This window comes from Neopelma chrysocephalum, unplaced genomic scaffold (genome assembly GCF_003984885.1).
Source record: "Neopelma chrysocephalum unplaced genomic scaffold, ASM398488v2 Primary Assembly neopelma1_44, whole genome shotgun sequence".
Taxonomy (NCBI): domain Eukaryota; kingdom Metazoa; phylum Chordata; class Aves; order Passeriformes; family Pipridae; genus Neopelma; species Neopelma chrysocephalum.
This window is the reverse complement of record NW_020897703.1, coordinates 15,193,305-15,211,430: the sequence shown is the minus strand read 5'-3', so window position 1 is coordinate 15,211,430 and position 18,126 is coordinate 15,193,305. Positions and strand designations below refer to the sequence as shown.

The following is an 18,126-nucleotide window of genomic DNA, read 5'->3' as shown; positions in this document are numbered from 1 at the left end:
GTCTCTATAGAACAGAAAGGCTTTGTACACTGTAAGCCATTGTATTAACTTTCCCCTATTGCTCATCACTGCACATCTACCTTTTCGCTTTCCGTGTCTAAGGCAGAGGTAGCTTCATCCAGTAATAAAATTTTAGGATCTCGGATGATGGCCCTCGCTATGGCAATGCGTTGCTTTTGCCCACGAGACAGCTGGGATCCTTGAGCCCCAACATTAGTTTCATATTTCTGAAAAATATACAAAAGGAAGATTTTATTCAGTCATAAGCCAACACAGCAGTACACAGTCTGAAGGAAGAGCAGGAGGAGAGAGGCAAGAATGCTGACCACGGCTGCCTCCTCCTTACAGAAGCCAGGGATGCAGAAACACTGTGCAGTGCTACACATTTCAGGAGAGGTTTTCAAGCCATGCTTTGCCTGCACATGCTCAGAGGTCCAGGCAACACGGTGATGAGCCTGGAAGAAAACTGCGATAGCAAGATGCTGGCTGATTTGTCTGAGGCAAAAAGAAATCCCCTGCCCTAAAATTGGGAGAAGATGCTAAGAGTGGTTTCAGGGCTTGTTTTGTTTGGGTGCCTAAATTGTATCCACACCTTTAATGTTCTTCTGATTTATGTTGATATGATTTCAGTACATTTAAATACTTCATAAGTGGACATAAGCAGCCAGCTTCAAATACTTTTTTCTAAATATCATGCCCTAGTCACAAGGCAAATCTCTCACAGCTGAGAACAGGATTTATATATTTGCCTACTGTGTAAGAAGCCAGTAGCAACTCACAACCACAGTCTCAGGAACATTAGGCATGGTCATGGCACCCTCTTTGCTCCTACAGCTGTGTAAAAGGACATAAAAGGTGTACGTGTGTAGCAACTTTAACTGGGTTTGGAGCAACAAGCAACCCCCACTGCAATGAGCACTGAACAGCCTGTCTGTAGTTCCACAGCCAAGGCCTCGCAGGTACTTACATTAGGCAAGGACATGACAAAATCATGCAGTTGAGCCTTCTGGGCTGCTTCTATGACTTTTTCCATGGTTGCCTCTTTCATGTTACTGCCATATTTGATATTATCAGCAATGCTGCAGTCAAATAGCACGGGCTCCTGTGACACTATTCCAATTTTTGATCTAAGAAACTGGACGTTTATGTTCTTAGAGTCATGTCCATCTATTAACTATAAGGAAATGGGAGAAAACTTGAAACATCATTAGGAATCAACAGCCTGCTACACCCAAATAGTTTATAGCAAAACTAAATGATTGAACCATATTATTAAAATGTAAACACAACTGATTTAAAGTGGTTAGAAGAATTGCTTATATTTGTCCTTTGTGCATGATGTGTATTTTGTGTTATGGCTTTGATTCAGCCAAATGCTAGACCATTTTCTCAATATTAAGTCCTAGTGAACCATCTAATTGCTTGAGGTTAGGCACATGTTTTATTGCCTTCCTGGCACTGAGATCACCACAAGGATTTTTTCCAAAGAAAGAGAAATCAATCTAGATGGGTATTTACATTAGGAAAACATATAAAAGCATACTAAGCTATCAGTAATCAAGTTAAATCTAGACAAATTCAACCTGCAAAGAGGCTGCATATTTAGGGATGTTCCAGGCTCTTTGTTGCTCCATTTAGACTTGATTTTTGCTTGTACTCCCACAATGTACAGCACACATTATATGTTTCATACAGGAGCTACAAAGGCAAAAGCCTATGGCGTACATAATGCATAAGAGTGCATTGTAGTTCTCTTATCTTGCCTGAATACATCTGAGACGATATTCGGGAACTGTCCAAACAGTCCATATCTGTTTGAGAAGGAGCCAAAGCCCCAACCTGCACATGTACACACCACCACTGCTAGGCTGCACGGGAGAACACAGGCAGAAGGCCCCTGGAGCACTGCTGAAAACAACAGCACAGAAACCATGTTTTCTTTGCTTACCACACTTCCTTTGTCAGGGTCATAGAAACGCTCCAGAAGCTGGACACTGGTGCTCTTACCACAACCACTACTTCCAACAAATGCTAAAGTCTGTCCAGGCTTAACAGCAATAGAGAGTCCTTTCAGAACCTGAATATCAGGCCGAGAAGGGTATGTGAACTTACAATTAAGAAATTCAACACTTCCCTTGAAATCCTCCTGGTGAAACAGAGAGAAAGATGTTACAATGACCTCAAGCTCAAAACTGAGAGTGGTAAGGTACAAAATAAATCTTCCTCAGATACCATTCTGGCATCTCTTGTTTAAAATATGACATTCGTGCTTGTGAAATTAGCTGAGGAAAAGGGATAAAAACCACACTGGAGTAGCTGTCCTAGAGATGAAGCTATTAGTCGTAACACTATTTCTCTGCTTGTACTTCCCCACATGTCACTGGTCAGAGCCATCAATTGATGGGATCACCTTGCAAATGGGTAAGTTTTTAATTTTAATACGGACACTCTGTATAAAATAAACAGTTCGAATTTTCTGGGTCTGACTTTTCAATTCACCAGAAATTGAGCATTTTCATTTTGTCTGACTCAGCGATGCTTCGCCTCCTCATGAACACCCCCACCAGTTTGATGTGAATGGAAAAAGCCTCCATTGTAAGCCAGTGATAGTCAGGTTTGTGCATGAACTGTAGAGCAGGAAATAAAAACTTGTTATTCTGTGAGTCATCCAAATCTGTTTCATTCCAAGGTACAGGCGTTTTACACGCCAAATTCCTAATGGCCCACTTTATACTACTCTTGCTGCCTAGTACAGAGCTCACTGCTTCTAAAAGAGCAAAGACAAGTAACAATTATACAGCCAGCATAACCTTCTTGTAAAGCAGTGATCCTCATTGACTCCTGAATCATTAGTGCAACTTCCATGCTTATATTGAGCTGAATGACATCACAAATTACTCATCTCCACTCTTACCCATTTTTCCCCTTTTTCACTGTAAACACTGATTTTAGGAAGCCGATCGACCAGTTGAAAAAAGCGTGCAGCAGATGTTTTGGCTTTGGCATAGTTTGGGGTATAGGAAGAAGCTTTTCCCAAAGCAGTTCCACTGGTGACTATAGCAGAGATCACCCTGTGGGGAAGGGGGACATGGTCATTCTTGGGAAGCCCTCAGGAAACTGAACACTAGACCAAGCCCAGCACTTCTGGAGACCTGTTTGTGGCTCCGAGCAGGCTCTCACCTGAACACAAAGCTGTAATGGAGTCCTTCTGAGTCAACTAGAAACCCCCCGTATCTGTAGGAGACAGAGTTGGCAATGAACACTATGCTCTGGGCAAAGCCAAAGCAGAGCCCATAAACATGTGCTTTTTTGATTGCAGCTCTATAGGGCATATCCAGGTGCTTCTCAAAATTGTTGATAAACATTTTCTCTTTTCCTATCCCAGCTACAGTCCTGATGTTAGAGACAGCTTCACTGGCAATCTGGAGGAGAAAAAGAAAAAAAATGGGTAAAAGCTCCAAATTTTTGCTTGGAAAAAGTTGAGTCTGCTTTCAGAAATGCATGATTCTTTCATTACAGCAGGTGAAAATTGGCAAGGCAGCTGGGGTTGATGGAATTCCACCTGAAGTCTGGAAACATGGGGGCCTTGCACTCCATGCTAAATTTCATGAGCTTGTGGTGCGCTGCTGGGAACTAGGTGAACTACCTTCAGACCTTCGTGATGCAGTCATCATCACCTTGTATAAGAAGAAAGGTACTAAATCAGACTGCTCAAATTACCGTGGTATTACTCTGCTCTCCATTGCTGGCAAAATCTTGGCAAGAATACTCCTGAACAGACTAATTCCCGCTATAGCAGAAGAAATTCTACCTGAATCTCAGTGTGGCTTCAGAGCCAACAGGAGCACCACAGACATGATATTTGTTCTCAGACAACTGCAAGAGAAGTGTAGGGAACAGAACAAAGGTCTCTTTGTAACCTTTGTCGACCTCACCAAGGCTTTCGATACTGTGAGCAGAAATGGTCTCTGGCAGATTTTGGAACGTTTAGGTTGTCCCCCCAAGTTCCTTAAAATGATCACCTCACTTCATGAAGATCAGCATGGCCAAGTCAGATATGGCAACACACTTTCTGAGCCCTTTCTAATAAAGAACGGCGTGAAACAAGGCTGCGTTCTCGCTCCTACCTTATTCACAATCTTTTTCAGTATGATGCTCCAAAGGGCCACGGCAGACCTCGATGATCAGGACGGTATCTACATTCGATATCGTACTGATGGAAGCCTATTCAACCTAAGGCGACTGAAGGCCCACACTAAGACCCTGAACCATCTTGTCCGGGAGCTGCTTTATGCTGATGACGCCGCCCTTGTCGCTCACACAGAAGCAGCCCTGCAGCGTTTAACATCCTGCTTTGCAGATGCTGCTGAGCTCTTTGGGCTGGAAGTCAGCTTAAAGAAGACTGAAGTTCTCCATCAACCTGCACCCCAGGAAGTCCTCCATCATCCCCACATCACCATCGGCCAATCAGAACTCAAATCAGTCCAACAGTTTAATTACTTAGGCAGCCTCATCTCCTCAGATGGTAAGATTGACGGGGAGATAGACAATAGGTTAGCGAAGGCATATAGTGCTTTTGGAAAACTCCATAAAAGAGTATGGCGTAATAAACACTTGAAGAAAGGTACCAAGATCAGTGTCTACAGAGCCATAGTGCTGTCTACTCTTTTATATGGTTCCGAAACATGGGTCATCTACCGCCACCACCTGCGTCTCCTAGAACGCTTCCATCAACGCTGCCTCCGTACAATCCTGAACATCCACTGGTCAGATTATGTGACCAATACATCTGTTCTCGAACAGGCAGCAATCACAAGTATTGAAGCCATGCTACTGAGAACGCAACTGCGCTGGGCAGGGCACGTCTCCAGGATGAAGGACCACCGCCTCCCTAAGATCCTGCTCTATGGTGAACTTGCCTCCGGCTGCCGCAAGAGAGGAGCTCCGAAGAAAAGATACAAGGACTCCCTGAAGCAACAACTCAGCCTTGGGCATATTGATCACCATAACTGGTCTACTCTGGCCTCTAACTGGGAGGCCTGGAGACAGTCCATTTATAACGCCGCTGATGCTTTTGAGAAAGCACGCAGGATCACTCTTGAGGAGAAAAGACAACGCAGAAAGAATCGAGCCTTGCAGAATATACCATCTAAGGAGTCTTTCTGCTGTGTCTTTTGCAACCGGACTTGCCTTTCTCGTATTGGCCTTTTTAGCCACCAACGCGCTTGCAAGAATAGTGGGTAGAGCCCTTCCCAAATCTTCGTTCGCGAAGCCTAGCCATGACGATGATTCTTTCATGAACACAGGACACTATTGCAATATATAAATTCATTCAAACATGATACGGACTGGCCCAAATATCAGCCAGCCTAAAAAGAACCTTTCCTACAAGCAATTATCTACTGACATCCTCAGTAGCAATGCTCTGCGTGCTCCACTGGAGCTGAGTTACTGTAAGTGCACTGAGGCAATCAGGCACATGCTCTCACTTGTGATTTATTTCACATAATGTGAATAAATGCGACATCCACAAAAGGAAAATGTTGTTAGGAACACTGTTATTCCTAACATCAGGAAAGGTGAACCAGACTGCTGAGAGATCTGTCTACCACTTCAGTCCAATCTGAAAGGTCAGTCACACTCCATGCAGCAAGTGCTTTTGCAGTTAGGGAGTTCCCAACAGTGTTTCAATAGTTTGACAAGCTGAAATATTGCACCTTATTTGCAAAACATTGCCAGTTTACATTTGAATTACTGATGATCCCAAATGACCGATTTTTCAACTACCCATGACTGTAAATATGAATTAGTCTTTCAAATAGCATTACCCGTCCAGTAGCTTCCAGCGCTTTCTTGTCCTGTGAGGCAAATCCTGTCAGCATTTTAGCCTGCACAGCTCCAGATAAGGCCAAAAACGGCAGGAAACACAATATAACTAAGGTCAGTTTCCAGCTGAAGTAGAAAGAAATGATCATGGCCACACCAATGTTAGTAATGGAATTGACAATCATTCCTATCTGTGATCCAGTTGCCTTTGAAGAAAAGAAACAGAGATGACTGACTTATACTCCAGTAGTAACTTCAACAATCTTAAAATAAATTTTCCTATAAAACTTGAGAAAACTCTAAGTTACATTAAAATATCATAAGGCACTAAGAGCTGCTGACTGCACTGAAATTTAGCCAGTTTGGATAGTCTGTTTCCAATTAATTGTATCAAGAGGAAGCCTGCAAATGCTCAATATTCTTTTCATCCACCAAATTTTCCATTGAGAGTTCAGAAGATTGTTTCTACTGATTGTGGGAGAGATAATCTAATTATTGAAATTAGTTCCCTCGGTTCCCTGAGGAATCACTCATCTGAATACACTGTTTAGCCCTCACATATATAAATAATAAACAGGACCCTTTTGTAACTTAGCTATTAGCGACAAAGCCTCAGCTGTGCTAAAATCAGTAAGAAACATCACTGAAAAAGCATGAAACAAAGCTGCATTTCTGCCTATCTCTTTATTAAGGAAAAATTTTAAATATAGCTTTGACATCACCTTTATTGAATGCATTCATCTTCTCCTTATGCACTTCAACAACACTATTCTTTTTAATAAATTTGATTTGTTTACTTAAAAGTTACTTTCATAGCAGTAAACAGCAGCCCTAGGCAGGAACTATGCTACTATGTATTAGAATAAAAATGTACATTTGATATCCTTGATGACTTTCAGTCAAATCCATTTGCAGGATGTGAACTTGCAGCATAAAATGCTTATCATCTGTTCTCTGATCTGCAGCAAGCTCTGTGTCAGTCAAGGAAAGGTGGAGGGCACTGCTGCCCAGGTAGCTCTGTTCCCCCATCCCAAGCTGCGGGTTGGATGGCTGTGCCCCACTGCTCTGCATACGCTTTGAACAAAGCTATCCATTAGGAGGCTATTATATGGTTCACTCAGTGTTTTACAGGTTAAAATATGCCCTGTAAGTGCCTGTAAGGTTTGCAGCTAGTTTCTCTGATTCTGTAGAAATTGCTGCTGACAGGGGTTTTGGAAACCTCTTCTCTCATTTGTCTTTTCAATTATTAAAACTCCATTAATAGTTTTTCAAAACTAACCTACCATGTTCAGTCAAGCTGAAACAGGACAGTTTTTGTAACAAAGAAATCTGTACATATCTTTCTTTGTTTCTAGAAAATTGCTTGTGTTGGAGCCAGGTAAAATGGCATCTGACTCACACCTATCAAAGGATCAATCCAGATAGGATACATATATAACAGTTATAGCTCAACATGATTTAACCTTCATCCACTAAGGAACACTATGCATGAAGTTAGTGTTTCATTTTCCCAAACACTGAAACTGGCTGCAGGATTCCTGGCTGGAACATCAGCCAGTACTTCAAACTGTTTTTTCAAGTGGGCTGTCAGTTTAAATTGAAACTTCCACAACATACACAATACCATGCTGAACACTGGAAAACATGGTTAGTGATCAATGTCACTAAAATACTAGTTTGACATGTTTTGGAAATAAACGCTGAAGCATTGTGGCAAAAAGCTAACTCATTTCCAGAAAAAAAAGAAATAATAATCCAGACAGGAATAATGGGTCGTAAATTGTGACCCTATTGGTGCTTTTAGGAAATACCACTATAATAGTTCCACACTGACAGTCTATGATAAATAGAAATAGCTTAATTGGCTGACCAAGGACTGATCTACATTGACCTGGCTGGTTCCACGCTAGATAATTTCTGTAACATGTGCCAAAACAGGCCTTCAATCAGTGCTTAATAGTAAAACAATTCATAAGCTACCAGGTCTTACCCCTTGGACCTGTGAGGCATCTGTTGCAAGTCTTGTAGTCAAAGCCCCAGGGCTGTTCTTCCGGTCATCAAACCAGCCAATGTCTTGCCCCAGCATAGCCTGGAAGCCAATTTTCCTTAAGCGCCTTGTAAGCAGCTCACCAGACTTGGCAAAGGTGTATCCCTGGGGTGCATGAGAACAAACACAAATATTGTAAGAAAGAGATACCCACAGAGTAAGGATTCAGAAACAAAATTTAAGTATGTTGGACTGCTATTACCTGTAGAAACTGGGTGAAAAATGAAAGAACTCCCACCAAGACAAAGAGCACACAGACACCATTGATCTGGGTTTTTTGTTGTTCTTCATCAAGAATGGAGAAGGTCTTTGAAAAAAAAAATGGTGGTATTGTATTAGAAGTGTTAGTTTTGCTGTGTGTGAAGTTTGTTCTTGACTCCCTATTGCCAAGTGCAGAAGCCCACCCCAGAACCAAAGCCAGAACACAGAGCTCTCCCTCACCCACTGCAAAGGCACCATTCCTTATTTTTCTAAGGTGACCCTGGGTTAAAACAAAATAATGGGGTTTTCTCCTGTTGAACAACAAGTTTATTATACTCGGTGTCTGCACACACTACTATTACTTGTGGCCCATCCCCAGTTATAACTAACCAATCACCCTTTACTCTAAACACTGATAATCAGAGAATTGCCATGAAATAAGTAGCATAGCAGTAAAGCAGCAGTGCAGCAGCACCTCACCTCCTCTCTGGTTTATGCCATTGCAATTTTATTGGGCTGTACAAAATGAAGTCTGGGTAAGTAATTATACCTCAGCACGACTTCCTGCACAACATTAACAGACGCTATAATTACCATAAGTAGGCTCCAAGAGGAACCAAGTGTCTTTTACTTCAGGAGTGTGGATACAAGCCATTCACTTACTGCTGGGCACTCGAGAAAAAGCTTAAAGTATAGCCTCTTCACCCCATTCAGCACCAATCTCCACAGTGGTCTTCTCTCAGTCTTAATATCTGTTCTTTTTCAGCACTTGCCAATGTTATTGGCTGCCGCTGAAGTAGTGGTCCAAATCTAAGTAGCCATCCTTTAGCAGTTCCTTTCAGTCAGAGCAGTTGATATGTAGGTCAGTGTATCTATCTGAAGCTGTCTATCTGAACTATTTCTGCTATTTCCAGATATAGGTCAAAGCTCATGTTTTACTTCTCCACTAATCTTAAATTAATTCGCACTGGATTTCACAAGTAAAAATTACTATAAATTGCCCAAACTCTCCTATCTGTTATTTGTAAGGTGTAAAAAAAAATAACTTAAGTATTCTACTTTTGCTTGTATAAAAACAAGACTAAATTCTTCTATGTAAGTATTTAAAAGTAGAAAGAGAAGAAATTTTCATTACAGTTGCAAAATATAAAAATTACACAAAAATAAACTTAAGTCCTAGTCTTAGAAGGTCAATCCACATTATTTATGGTTCAAAGTGAACTGCACATCAAGTAACAAATTCATTAGAGCATGAATTTGAGGAAAAGAAATCACTGTTCTCTAGTGGGAATTTCATTTATATATTTTAATTTTGAACATCAGTACCTTGGCAACAAAATAAGTCCTGCAAATTCCAAAATGATAATATCAAAACAGCTTTTAGTGTTTCAAGATAAGAGCTGTTCTAATGCCATGCTGTCTTATCAGTAGCAAGTATATTACTTTCTCATATTAATCTTTATTTTAAAGAAAAAAAAATCATGAGTTATGTTTTAATGTTTTTGTTCTAGTAAGAACAAAACATATGATGGTCTACTGCTGTTTCTATTCCCTTAATGAAATACACTATAAATTCAGTACTTCGTGTAACAGGCTGTTGAGCAGATTTCATTTATGTAAGTTATGTATCTAGAAGAGATACCACTGTTTTGGTTTTGTTTGTTGTGTTTTTTGTTTTGTTGTTCTGGGGTTTTTGTTTTTGTTTTCTGTACGAAATATTCTAGTTAAATACTTGGGCAGAATCAGATACAAAGTGAACTCAGTGCACACATAAAGTGTGCCCTATGAGGATTCTGGATTTTAGAATTGCTGTGGTATTGTGATGGTATTTTGTATATCATCATGGTATGCAACATCTAGACATGGATGGGAAAATGCACTTCATAGTAGTGATCATGCCACAAACAGGGCTGGCCTAAAACAGAGCCAGGGGAATAACTAACAATTTACCATTGTGAATATTTGTTAACATTGATGTCATGTAGTTGCAGTGCTGTGGTACTTTTTCCTAAGAAAAACTACCAGCAAGATTTTTGTTGAAATTATTAGGAATTCTAATGAGTACAATTAATTAACAGTATAGTAAACAGTGTGTGATGGATCATGATAAATATGTAGTTGTGAACAGGGATAAACAATCCTACTCTCCAGAGATGCTGATGGCTTTTTCACAAGTGACTTGAGTACTGTCTCTGCACAGTCATCCAGAAACACTGGGATGGCACCACACATACATGGGTTGAACTTCATATTTTTTCTTTTCACACTTCGAAATTTTTCTCTCTAATCTTATAAATAAATATCAAATACAAGACTGAGCATTGCAAACAGAGATGTTTGCTGTAGGACCCTACAGTGAGCCCCAGTAAGTATTTATGCTTGTTATACATAAAACTGTGTCCATTGCTTTTGTATGGCTAGATGGTAGGTGAGATTAAGTAGGATTCTTTATTTCAAGAAAGTCAAAGGCAACACAGTTCCTGATTTCAGGGAGGCTGGATCCATATCCAAGCTTATGAAAGGTGCTCATGAAAAAGGAGAGTGTTGTGAGCCTTTGCTTTAATATTCTATCCATATCACTTACATTCAAAGTGCTTCCTTTGCTTTCTCTTATGCAAGAAATACGATGGAAAAGGCCTTACAGTTCCTGTGGCCAGGCTCTCTATGACTGCTAGATAAAGGCTGAGATTACTGCAATGTCTGCAACACACCTTGAGTGTTTCTGGTAAAGACAGTCAGTCTGGGATTCCTACTGCAAACTTTAAATTGAAGGAAGCATCCTAACTCAAGAAAAGAATGGGCTGAAGTACATGCTTACACTGTCCCTAAACTGAGAGCAATAGCAGTTTATAGTCCTGTAGAAGGAAATCTGGATAACGATCATTGGGAAGAGATCTCTGTATTGCAGAGGATTTTCCCCCCCTTGCAAATCTGTCCTGTAAAATTGAGCTATCCCATTCTGCAGCTATCCTAACATACACAGCTACGTTTTTGACCTACGTTCTTGATTTAAAAAAATAACACTGATCACGGTAACATGCAGCATGGACAAAAGCATCAGGTCTATAAACAGGAAGGTTTGTTGCTCAGGTGTCCATGTTCAGATCATGTAAGTTCCAGCAGTTTTAGTGTGGACTATCTTTCATCTGGGGCCATGGGCTGCATGCCCAACAGCAGTCAGAGCATGCCTTCTGGTTGAGTTTCACTGGAAAGGATCCATTTCCCATACTCTGAGACAATTCCACAAGGAGAACGAAAGCACAAGTAAGAAGAAACTACTGAGAAATTTGTTCAAAAGGTACATATCCAGGATTATCCACTTCTTCGTTGACTTTTGGGATTAATTTCTGAAAACTTTTAGGGCAGACTCAGCTTAATGTATCCTTTTACTTAATAGCTGTGGGGATTCCCCAGCCTATTTGTCCCAGAGTACAAGTCCACATGTCTGACATAACAACATTGCAGATATTCAGACAGATTTAAAAGCAGATGCATATTCCATCTGCCTGACTGCCTTGACACTGGGCAGAAATATTTTAAATTTACGAATAATAAAACACAGATGTTGGACTTTGCTCGTGTTTGCTATGGATTCATTTTTCTTGCAGCCCTTCTCATTTGATGGACCAAGGCCTTCAAGAGCAGGAATTCACCATTGGCAATGAAGATATTTAGCATCTTGCAGAATGAAACCAGCCCCAGACCACCCAGGGTCTAGAAGACCTCTCTCCAAAGGAATCAAAGGTTAGATTCATTGCAGGATGCATATTGCAGTGTCTCACCTGCTGTCTGGTGAAAGCCACAGTCCTTGGCTTGAGGTCTAGACACTCAAAAAATGCTTGGAGGTGGCACACCTATGGCTAAAAAGCCAAGAACATTGGCCAGGAGCTGCTAAGTGGACCAACAGGGACTGGAACGTCTTTTGCCCTGCCCCTCCCAGGATCTTACCTAGCAAATGTCAAGCAGCAATTAAATGTCATTCAAAGTCCTGAGCAACTTCCCAGAGAGAAATATCTAAGCCAAAACAAGTTCCCCCCTGCCAAAAAACAGGAAAAGGTCAATCTTTCTTTTGATGGATTGCTGGCAGTGCTCTTAGAAGCATTTTATCAACACTTTTTTATCCATAGCTCTGATGTTGGGGCATTCATTCACTCACTCTTTCTTGTATGAAAGGTTTTGGAACTCCAATATCTGTCTACCCTCTAGGTCATATATGCTTTGCACACATATATACTTACCATGACTTAAACAAGTGAGAAACACAAGTTTTATCATACCTCAGATGGATAATAATAATGGCCAGTCTTCGCGAACGAAGATTTTGGGAAAGGTCTTTTACCTTTCCAGCCTGCGCAATGGATTTTTTAGGTGAGACACAGCATGCGCTGAACTGAGCCCACCCTTTAATCCTAAGGTTCATCTGCCGGGGCCAAGCAAGCTTGGACAATGGCAGTGAGGTCCTCAGGACGTAGGTTTGTTTAGAGTGACCTTCTCATAGATGGATGGCCTCACAGGGCTAACGAGCTCCATCTGCCTGGGGGACTGGGATTTGAACCTGGGTCGCAGTGGTGAGAGTCCCGCATGCTAACCACTAAGCCACCAGGGGTCCCCACCTCAGATGGATACCAAACCCACAAAATGACAGCAGCATTCCTATTTTCTTCCCAGTGAATGTGTCATTACTTTACCCAAGAAGAAACAGTGTCAACAGCTGGGTTTTCTCTAGCCTAATTCTTGAAAATTTAGGATACTTTCCTATCCATTAGCTACGCGTGAACCCTGTACAATTATCTACCTATACCTGGGCATTCTGCAGGAGCAGGCAGCAAAGAGCTGCCTGAAATATATAAACAAAAAAGTGAAGTATTTTTTAAATCTGATCCAAAGCTTCCTCAGAGGCTTGCCAATTCTGTAGAATAAAATTCTGCAGGGAAGGACCTTTGCATGTGTCTCTCTCCAATGTACCTGCATCTGAGGTAATCTTGTCTCATCTAAAATAAACAGTGTGCAAGTATAGAAACCCATTCCCAACAGTTCCTGAAAAGTGAAGAAGAGAGATAATGACGAACACATGCCAAAAGCTGATAAGCCTACCCCTTCAAAGAACTCTACTGATTGTGTGATGACAGTGATGTAATAATCTCTATTGAATAATTGTTTATAGTCAAGAAGACTAACCCCATTTACTTGATGAGATCTAAAGATTTGCCCCAAACATGTCAAGTTGTGCATCATACATTCACTCTCCTCTGCTTCAGAGCTAAAATACACATTAAAATGTTACCATAACATACCCCAAGAATCTGACTGAATAACAAAGCATAGAGTGGATTGACTGCTCCATTCATAGCTGCTGCCAGAGATCCAAGCACCAGGTATGGCCATTCAGAGGCATTGTATTTCAAAATTCTGGTAAATGATACAGGTTTGGCGTCTTCCTCCACAACAGATTCCTAAAAAACAGGTTGGATTTATAAAGTGAATGCATTCCTCCAGTGATGCTCTCCCTTTGAGAGTGAGATCAAATAGTTAGCCTTATTTGTTAAATGACCATCTCATGCCCAAACAGCTGCTCTAGCTTTGTACAGGAGGGGAAAAGACGGCTGCTCTCTGGAGTTCTTTCGTAGGCCTGATGAGTCACAAGAGGGTTACATAAATGACTACCTTTACTGTCCCTGGAGAAAAAGAGAGAGATTCATGCCTTGTGGAGCTCTAATGATTCCAACTGAAGAGGTTATTTGCAACCAGTTTAAGATTTTCTGCCACTGAAACTCAGGATGTTTCTTTTTATCTACCTCCAGATGAGGTGTGGTGCAAAACCTAAACTTCTTCCTCACAAGCAGCTTTTTGTGTCACTCATTAAATCTTCTTAAATATTACTTTTTAAGTATTGTGGATGAACACACTGAGCAGACTCTGCATCAAATTAAGAGGTATGTGATATAACTAAAATGAGAGATCTCACAGTGATAGCTGGATTCAGGTTTTATACATGCTAAGTATGACTCCCTTCTGTGAAACATCCTCAGACTATATGTTGAATTCCCATAATTATGCCCAGTAAATGCAGAATATTCATCATCAAATTATAACTTCTCCTGCAGTTTGATATGTGCAGAATTTTTGTAACACTTACGTGCTCAGCCCTGCTCATGTCCCTCAGTTCATATGACTAGAAATGCCCAGACAAAAGAGACACTGTGAAGACATCTCTGTTGGAAAGGAGGCAAGGAGGAGTGGGTGGAGGCATCTTGTATTTTCTCTTGCTTCTGAGCTAGTGACACAGTGACAGCACTAAAGCACTCTATTTATCCACAGAATAGGCTTAGCAATAGCAAGAACAGTGACTTCCCACTGCTGCTCTCTGCACTGAACAACCACAACCATGAAAATTGGTGCAGAGAGCTTCATAAGCAATTTGGAAATCCACTGTGTATATTCCTACATATTCTGTTTAATTTTAAGGCCTGCTGCCTTCATTTTCTATGCCAGCTGATTGCATGAGGACACTGACAGCAAAAGGACTCTGGGTTAGTTGCAGTGAGGGGGTCTCTCTGCTCGAGTCTCCAGATGATTTTGAGATGAAAGTGAATTTACTCTTTATTGAACAAGAAGCAGTGCCATTTGTATCACTGAGTGGCTATTATATTTCACAGACTGAGCAGTTTGCTTTTTGTCAGTTAATTCAGCTTTTATGAATATGTTTCTCAACTAAATCTACAACATGTATCAATTTACCAATAAGTCATGCTCTGCTGAAAATTTTGTATGGACCAATAAGCATAACAGACATCAAAATGCAGCCTAGGGTTTACACAGAGGTAAGAATTGAAGCTGTGGTTTTGTTTAAGCAGAGAAGAGGATCAAGCCAAGAAAACATACCTGCCATCAACTCCTACAACAGAGACACCTATCTGTAGGTGATCCTTACCAAGGGATATAATCCGATTGGTTGAAAATTTCCTAATAAGCTATTGAACCTGACCTTTTTTGCTTTTCCATCATCTTCTCCATAAGAAGACGTAAGATACGTAGACTCTGCATGATCTCCTCCTATAGATAATGGAGGCTCAGGGACTATGTTAGAGAGCTGAGATCTCGAGCGCTCCCGAAGTGAAGCTCTGCAAAGAGGACACAAATAGTCTGTTCTTCACAGCTCAGTAACACAATACTTGCTTGCAAAGCAGGTACAGTTTTTATATCAACTAAATCAGGATGCACTGAAGTGATTAGTCAGAATCCCACAGACCTTTTCTTTCTTTTCTATGGTCTTTCAACTTCTCGAGAAAAAATATCTCAGCAGGGGCAAATACTTTTCAAAATCATATTCCACTCACACCACTCAGACGTTGTCTTAGATATGCCATGCACTCTGTATTTGTTGAGTAAAATTGTGGTGTGCCCTACTATATTTTGCAAGTTAACACACCAATTCAAATCACCATTACCACTATCAGTAATTCAGTCCAGAAAAACAGGATGTTGAAACAACTCATCTCTATCTCTGACAAAACATAACCCTGTAATGTAGGACATGTATTCATTTGCATATGTCTGACATGGGCTTGCTTGAAAGAAATAATAAGTGTATAACTACAAGGCAGTCTGGCTTGTAAAATGCTTTAACTCCCATCAAGCAGAAGCCATAATAAAAATGTCCTTGTAGATTGCATTGATTTCCCAAGTAATTGCACAGCAAGTCATTTTTCAAGGGACTGGACTGAAAGTGCATTAGATATTACAAATGTGGCTCTATGTTAGCAATAACAAAAATAGAACATTAACACAGTAAATCAAAACTGGACAGAAAGTACTATGGATAGAAAGAGAAGCAAAATTAAGAGCCTTGCTATTTATCCATGGACTTCAATCAGTAACATTAACACTCAAGCTATTTCTTTCCAAGTGAACTCTATTTCAGTAAAATGCTTGCAGTCCTTCAACCCTCTTTTACGCAGCATACAGAAAAGTCATTTATTAGCACTATTGGTATTTTGGAATAGCGGGATGAAGCACAGAGATCTGGAAACACATTGAGATTTACAACCATTTTTAAGACTCACCTCAAACTGGCCCGATAGCTTCCTCTGCTGAATGACTGGACTTTCTCAAGAGTTGGCTCAACCACATCATCCTCTGCTGCTGCAAAATATAGTATATAGAGCTCTCCAGTTAGTGCTAAAATTGAATACAACCTAAGTTCACTGTGGCTCTGCAAAAAAGTGCAGTGTGTCCAAGTCATAAACAGAATACCTTGTAGAAGGCAAAGAATGTAATACAACCATGCTACTCAACCTACATGTATCACAGGGTTTATATTTGTATTCGACAGGATGAATTTAACCAAATTTTAGCCCAAGGACCACCTCACTTGAGATGTGGCTGCCAAAGGCTTTTTCTCTGTTTGAACTCCATAATTTCTCTCTTATTTTAAGATAATCATATCCAATGTATGACATTTCACAAAAATACAAGAGATCATTCTATTACACCTTAATTTCCAGAAGCTTTGATTCAAATCTGCCTCTAGCAAAACAAATAGAGTGGTTTCAGCATACTCTGTAATTTGCTTGAATTTCAAGTGCAGCAGGACTGGACTGTTGGCACACAATGGAGCTATAAAATGATGGGTATTGAAGGTCAGGACTCCTATTTCAGGGTAGATCTATATTAGGAAGGTCATTCAGTGCATATGCAGCAAAAACACTTTGGCCAGGACTATCAATGTGTTACTTCTATGAATGATAAAACTCAGCCATAAAAGTAGAAGAAAAAAAAGAAACAACTAGTCCTTATCAAAAAAAAAAAAACTTAAAATATCTGCATTCTGTGGATTTTTACATAATTCTATAAAAGAAAACAAAATATTTACTCTCTGTTTCTTCTGTAGTAGGTGCTGGGTCTCCTTTGCTTTGCAAGGTCACCAACATGAAATAAACCCCTTTCCTCTTCAAGAGTTCCTCATGAGTTCCTCGCTCTACAGCCCTTCCATGCTCAAACCCCACGATGACATCGGCGGCTCTGACGGTTGACAGGCGGTGAGCTATCGAGATCGCTGTGCGGCCAAGGCGAGCCTGGCGGGAAACAACAACTGTCTGGTTCCCAGGACAGCACATGGAAATGCTTGGAACCTGAGCCATGGAATCTAATGTCTGGTCAAATTAACAGGAGTAGTTCCAGCTGACTTTGACTTAAGCTCCATCCATAGCCCACAGAGCAAAGAGAGCTATAGATTTCTGTTAATGTCCCAAAGTAAGCAAAAATACCAAGGTTCTGTCAATAATACCAAGGTTCTACTTGTGCATATGAAACAGTTATTAAGCAGAGCTTCTCACTGATTTGTTGAAATTCAGCAACACTCTCTGCAGAGTAGGTTAAAAATAATTTCTGCCCTTTCAAGTCTGATTTTTGCTATACTATAGCAAACCTTATGAAGTGCTTCTTGGACAATAGCTTCACTTTCATTATCAAGTGCTGACGTAGCCATATCCAGTAGCAGGATTTTGGGGTTTCGCACCAAAGCTCGAGCAATAGCTATCCTCTGTTTTTGACCTCCACTCATCTGGCTTCCACCCTCTCCAACATGAGTGTCAAATTTCTGTGTGAAGGAGAAACGTGAAAATGAAACAGATAACCAAAAAGTCTGTTAAGCTTCTGGTGAAGATATTGGTAAAATGTCTCTCAGATTTGTCCTTGGAGTAGACTTCAAAAAAATTATTGTCTTTGAAAGACAAAATCATTGTTAGCACAGCATATTCAAAGGACAACTGGTGAAATAATTTTCTTCATAACGTACAACATCATTTTGCCTGAACTGAGCTTCCAACCCCAAGCCAAAAGTATGCACTGGTAAAAAGGTGAAACATTCTGGTTTAATTCAAAACAACTACATGAGCAAAAGCTGAAATGGAGAGGAATCACCCACCCACTTTCCCTCAGATGACTCAGAAGTAAACTTTTCACAGAGCTGGATTTGTCTGCTGATGACCTGTGACTCATGGACACTGTGTCTGTGATTCATGGACATAGCGTTCTGGCAGCATTGGGTTCAG

General features: G+C 40.6%; 1 protein-coding gene across 6 annotated transcripts in view; it reads right to left on the bottom strand.

Moving 5' to 3' along the window:
• ABCB11 (ATP binding cassette subfamily B member 11) overlaps positions 1-18,126 on the bottom strand; it is a 50,748-nt gene that overhangs the window by 4,568 nt on the left and 28,054 nt on the right. For 3 of the 6 annotated variants that reach the window (XM_027678653.1, XM_027678655.1, XM_027678657.1), the window contains 13 exons: positions 17,502-17,672; positions 16,941-17,148; positions 16,138-16,219; positions 15,060-15,195; positions 13,369-13,527; positions 8,076-8,180; positions 7,817-7,978; positions 5,829-6,032; positions 3,181-3,422; positions 2,915-3,071; positions 1,949-2,146; positions 968-1,174; positions 81-227 (listed from right to left, as the gene is read on the bottom strand). In XM_027678653.1, coding sequence (XP_027534454.1) covers positions 81-227; positions 968-1,174; positions 1,949-2,146; positions 2,915-3,071; positions 3,181-3,422; positions 5,829-6,032; positions 7,817-7,978; positions 8,076-8,180; positions 13,369-13,527; positions 15,060-15,195; positions 16,138-16,219; positions 16,941-17,148; positions 17,502-17,672 — 2,178 coding nt within the window. Of the gene's footprint in view, positions 1-80; positions 228-967; positions 1,175-1,948; positions 2,147-2,914; positions 3,072-3,180; positions 3,423-5,828; positions 6,033-7,816; positions 7,979-8,075; positions 8,181-11,247; positions 11,694-13,321; positions 13,528-15,059; positions 15,196-16,137; positions 16,220-16,940; positions 17,149-17,501; positions 17,673-18,126 lie in introns of those variants that run through there. The other 3 variants (XM_027678654.1, XM_027678656.1, XM_027678658.1) reach the window with 3 other exon arrangements.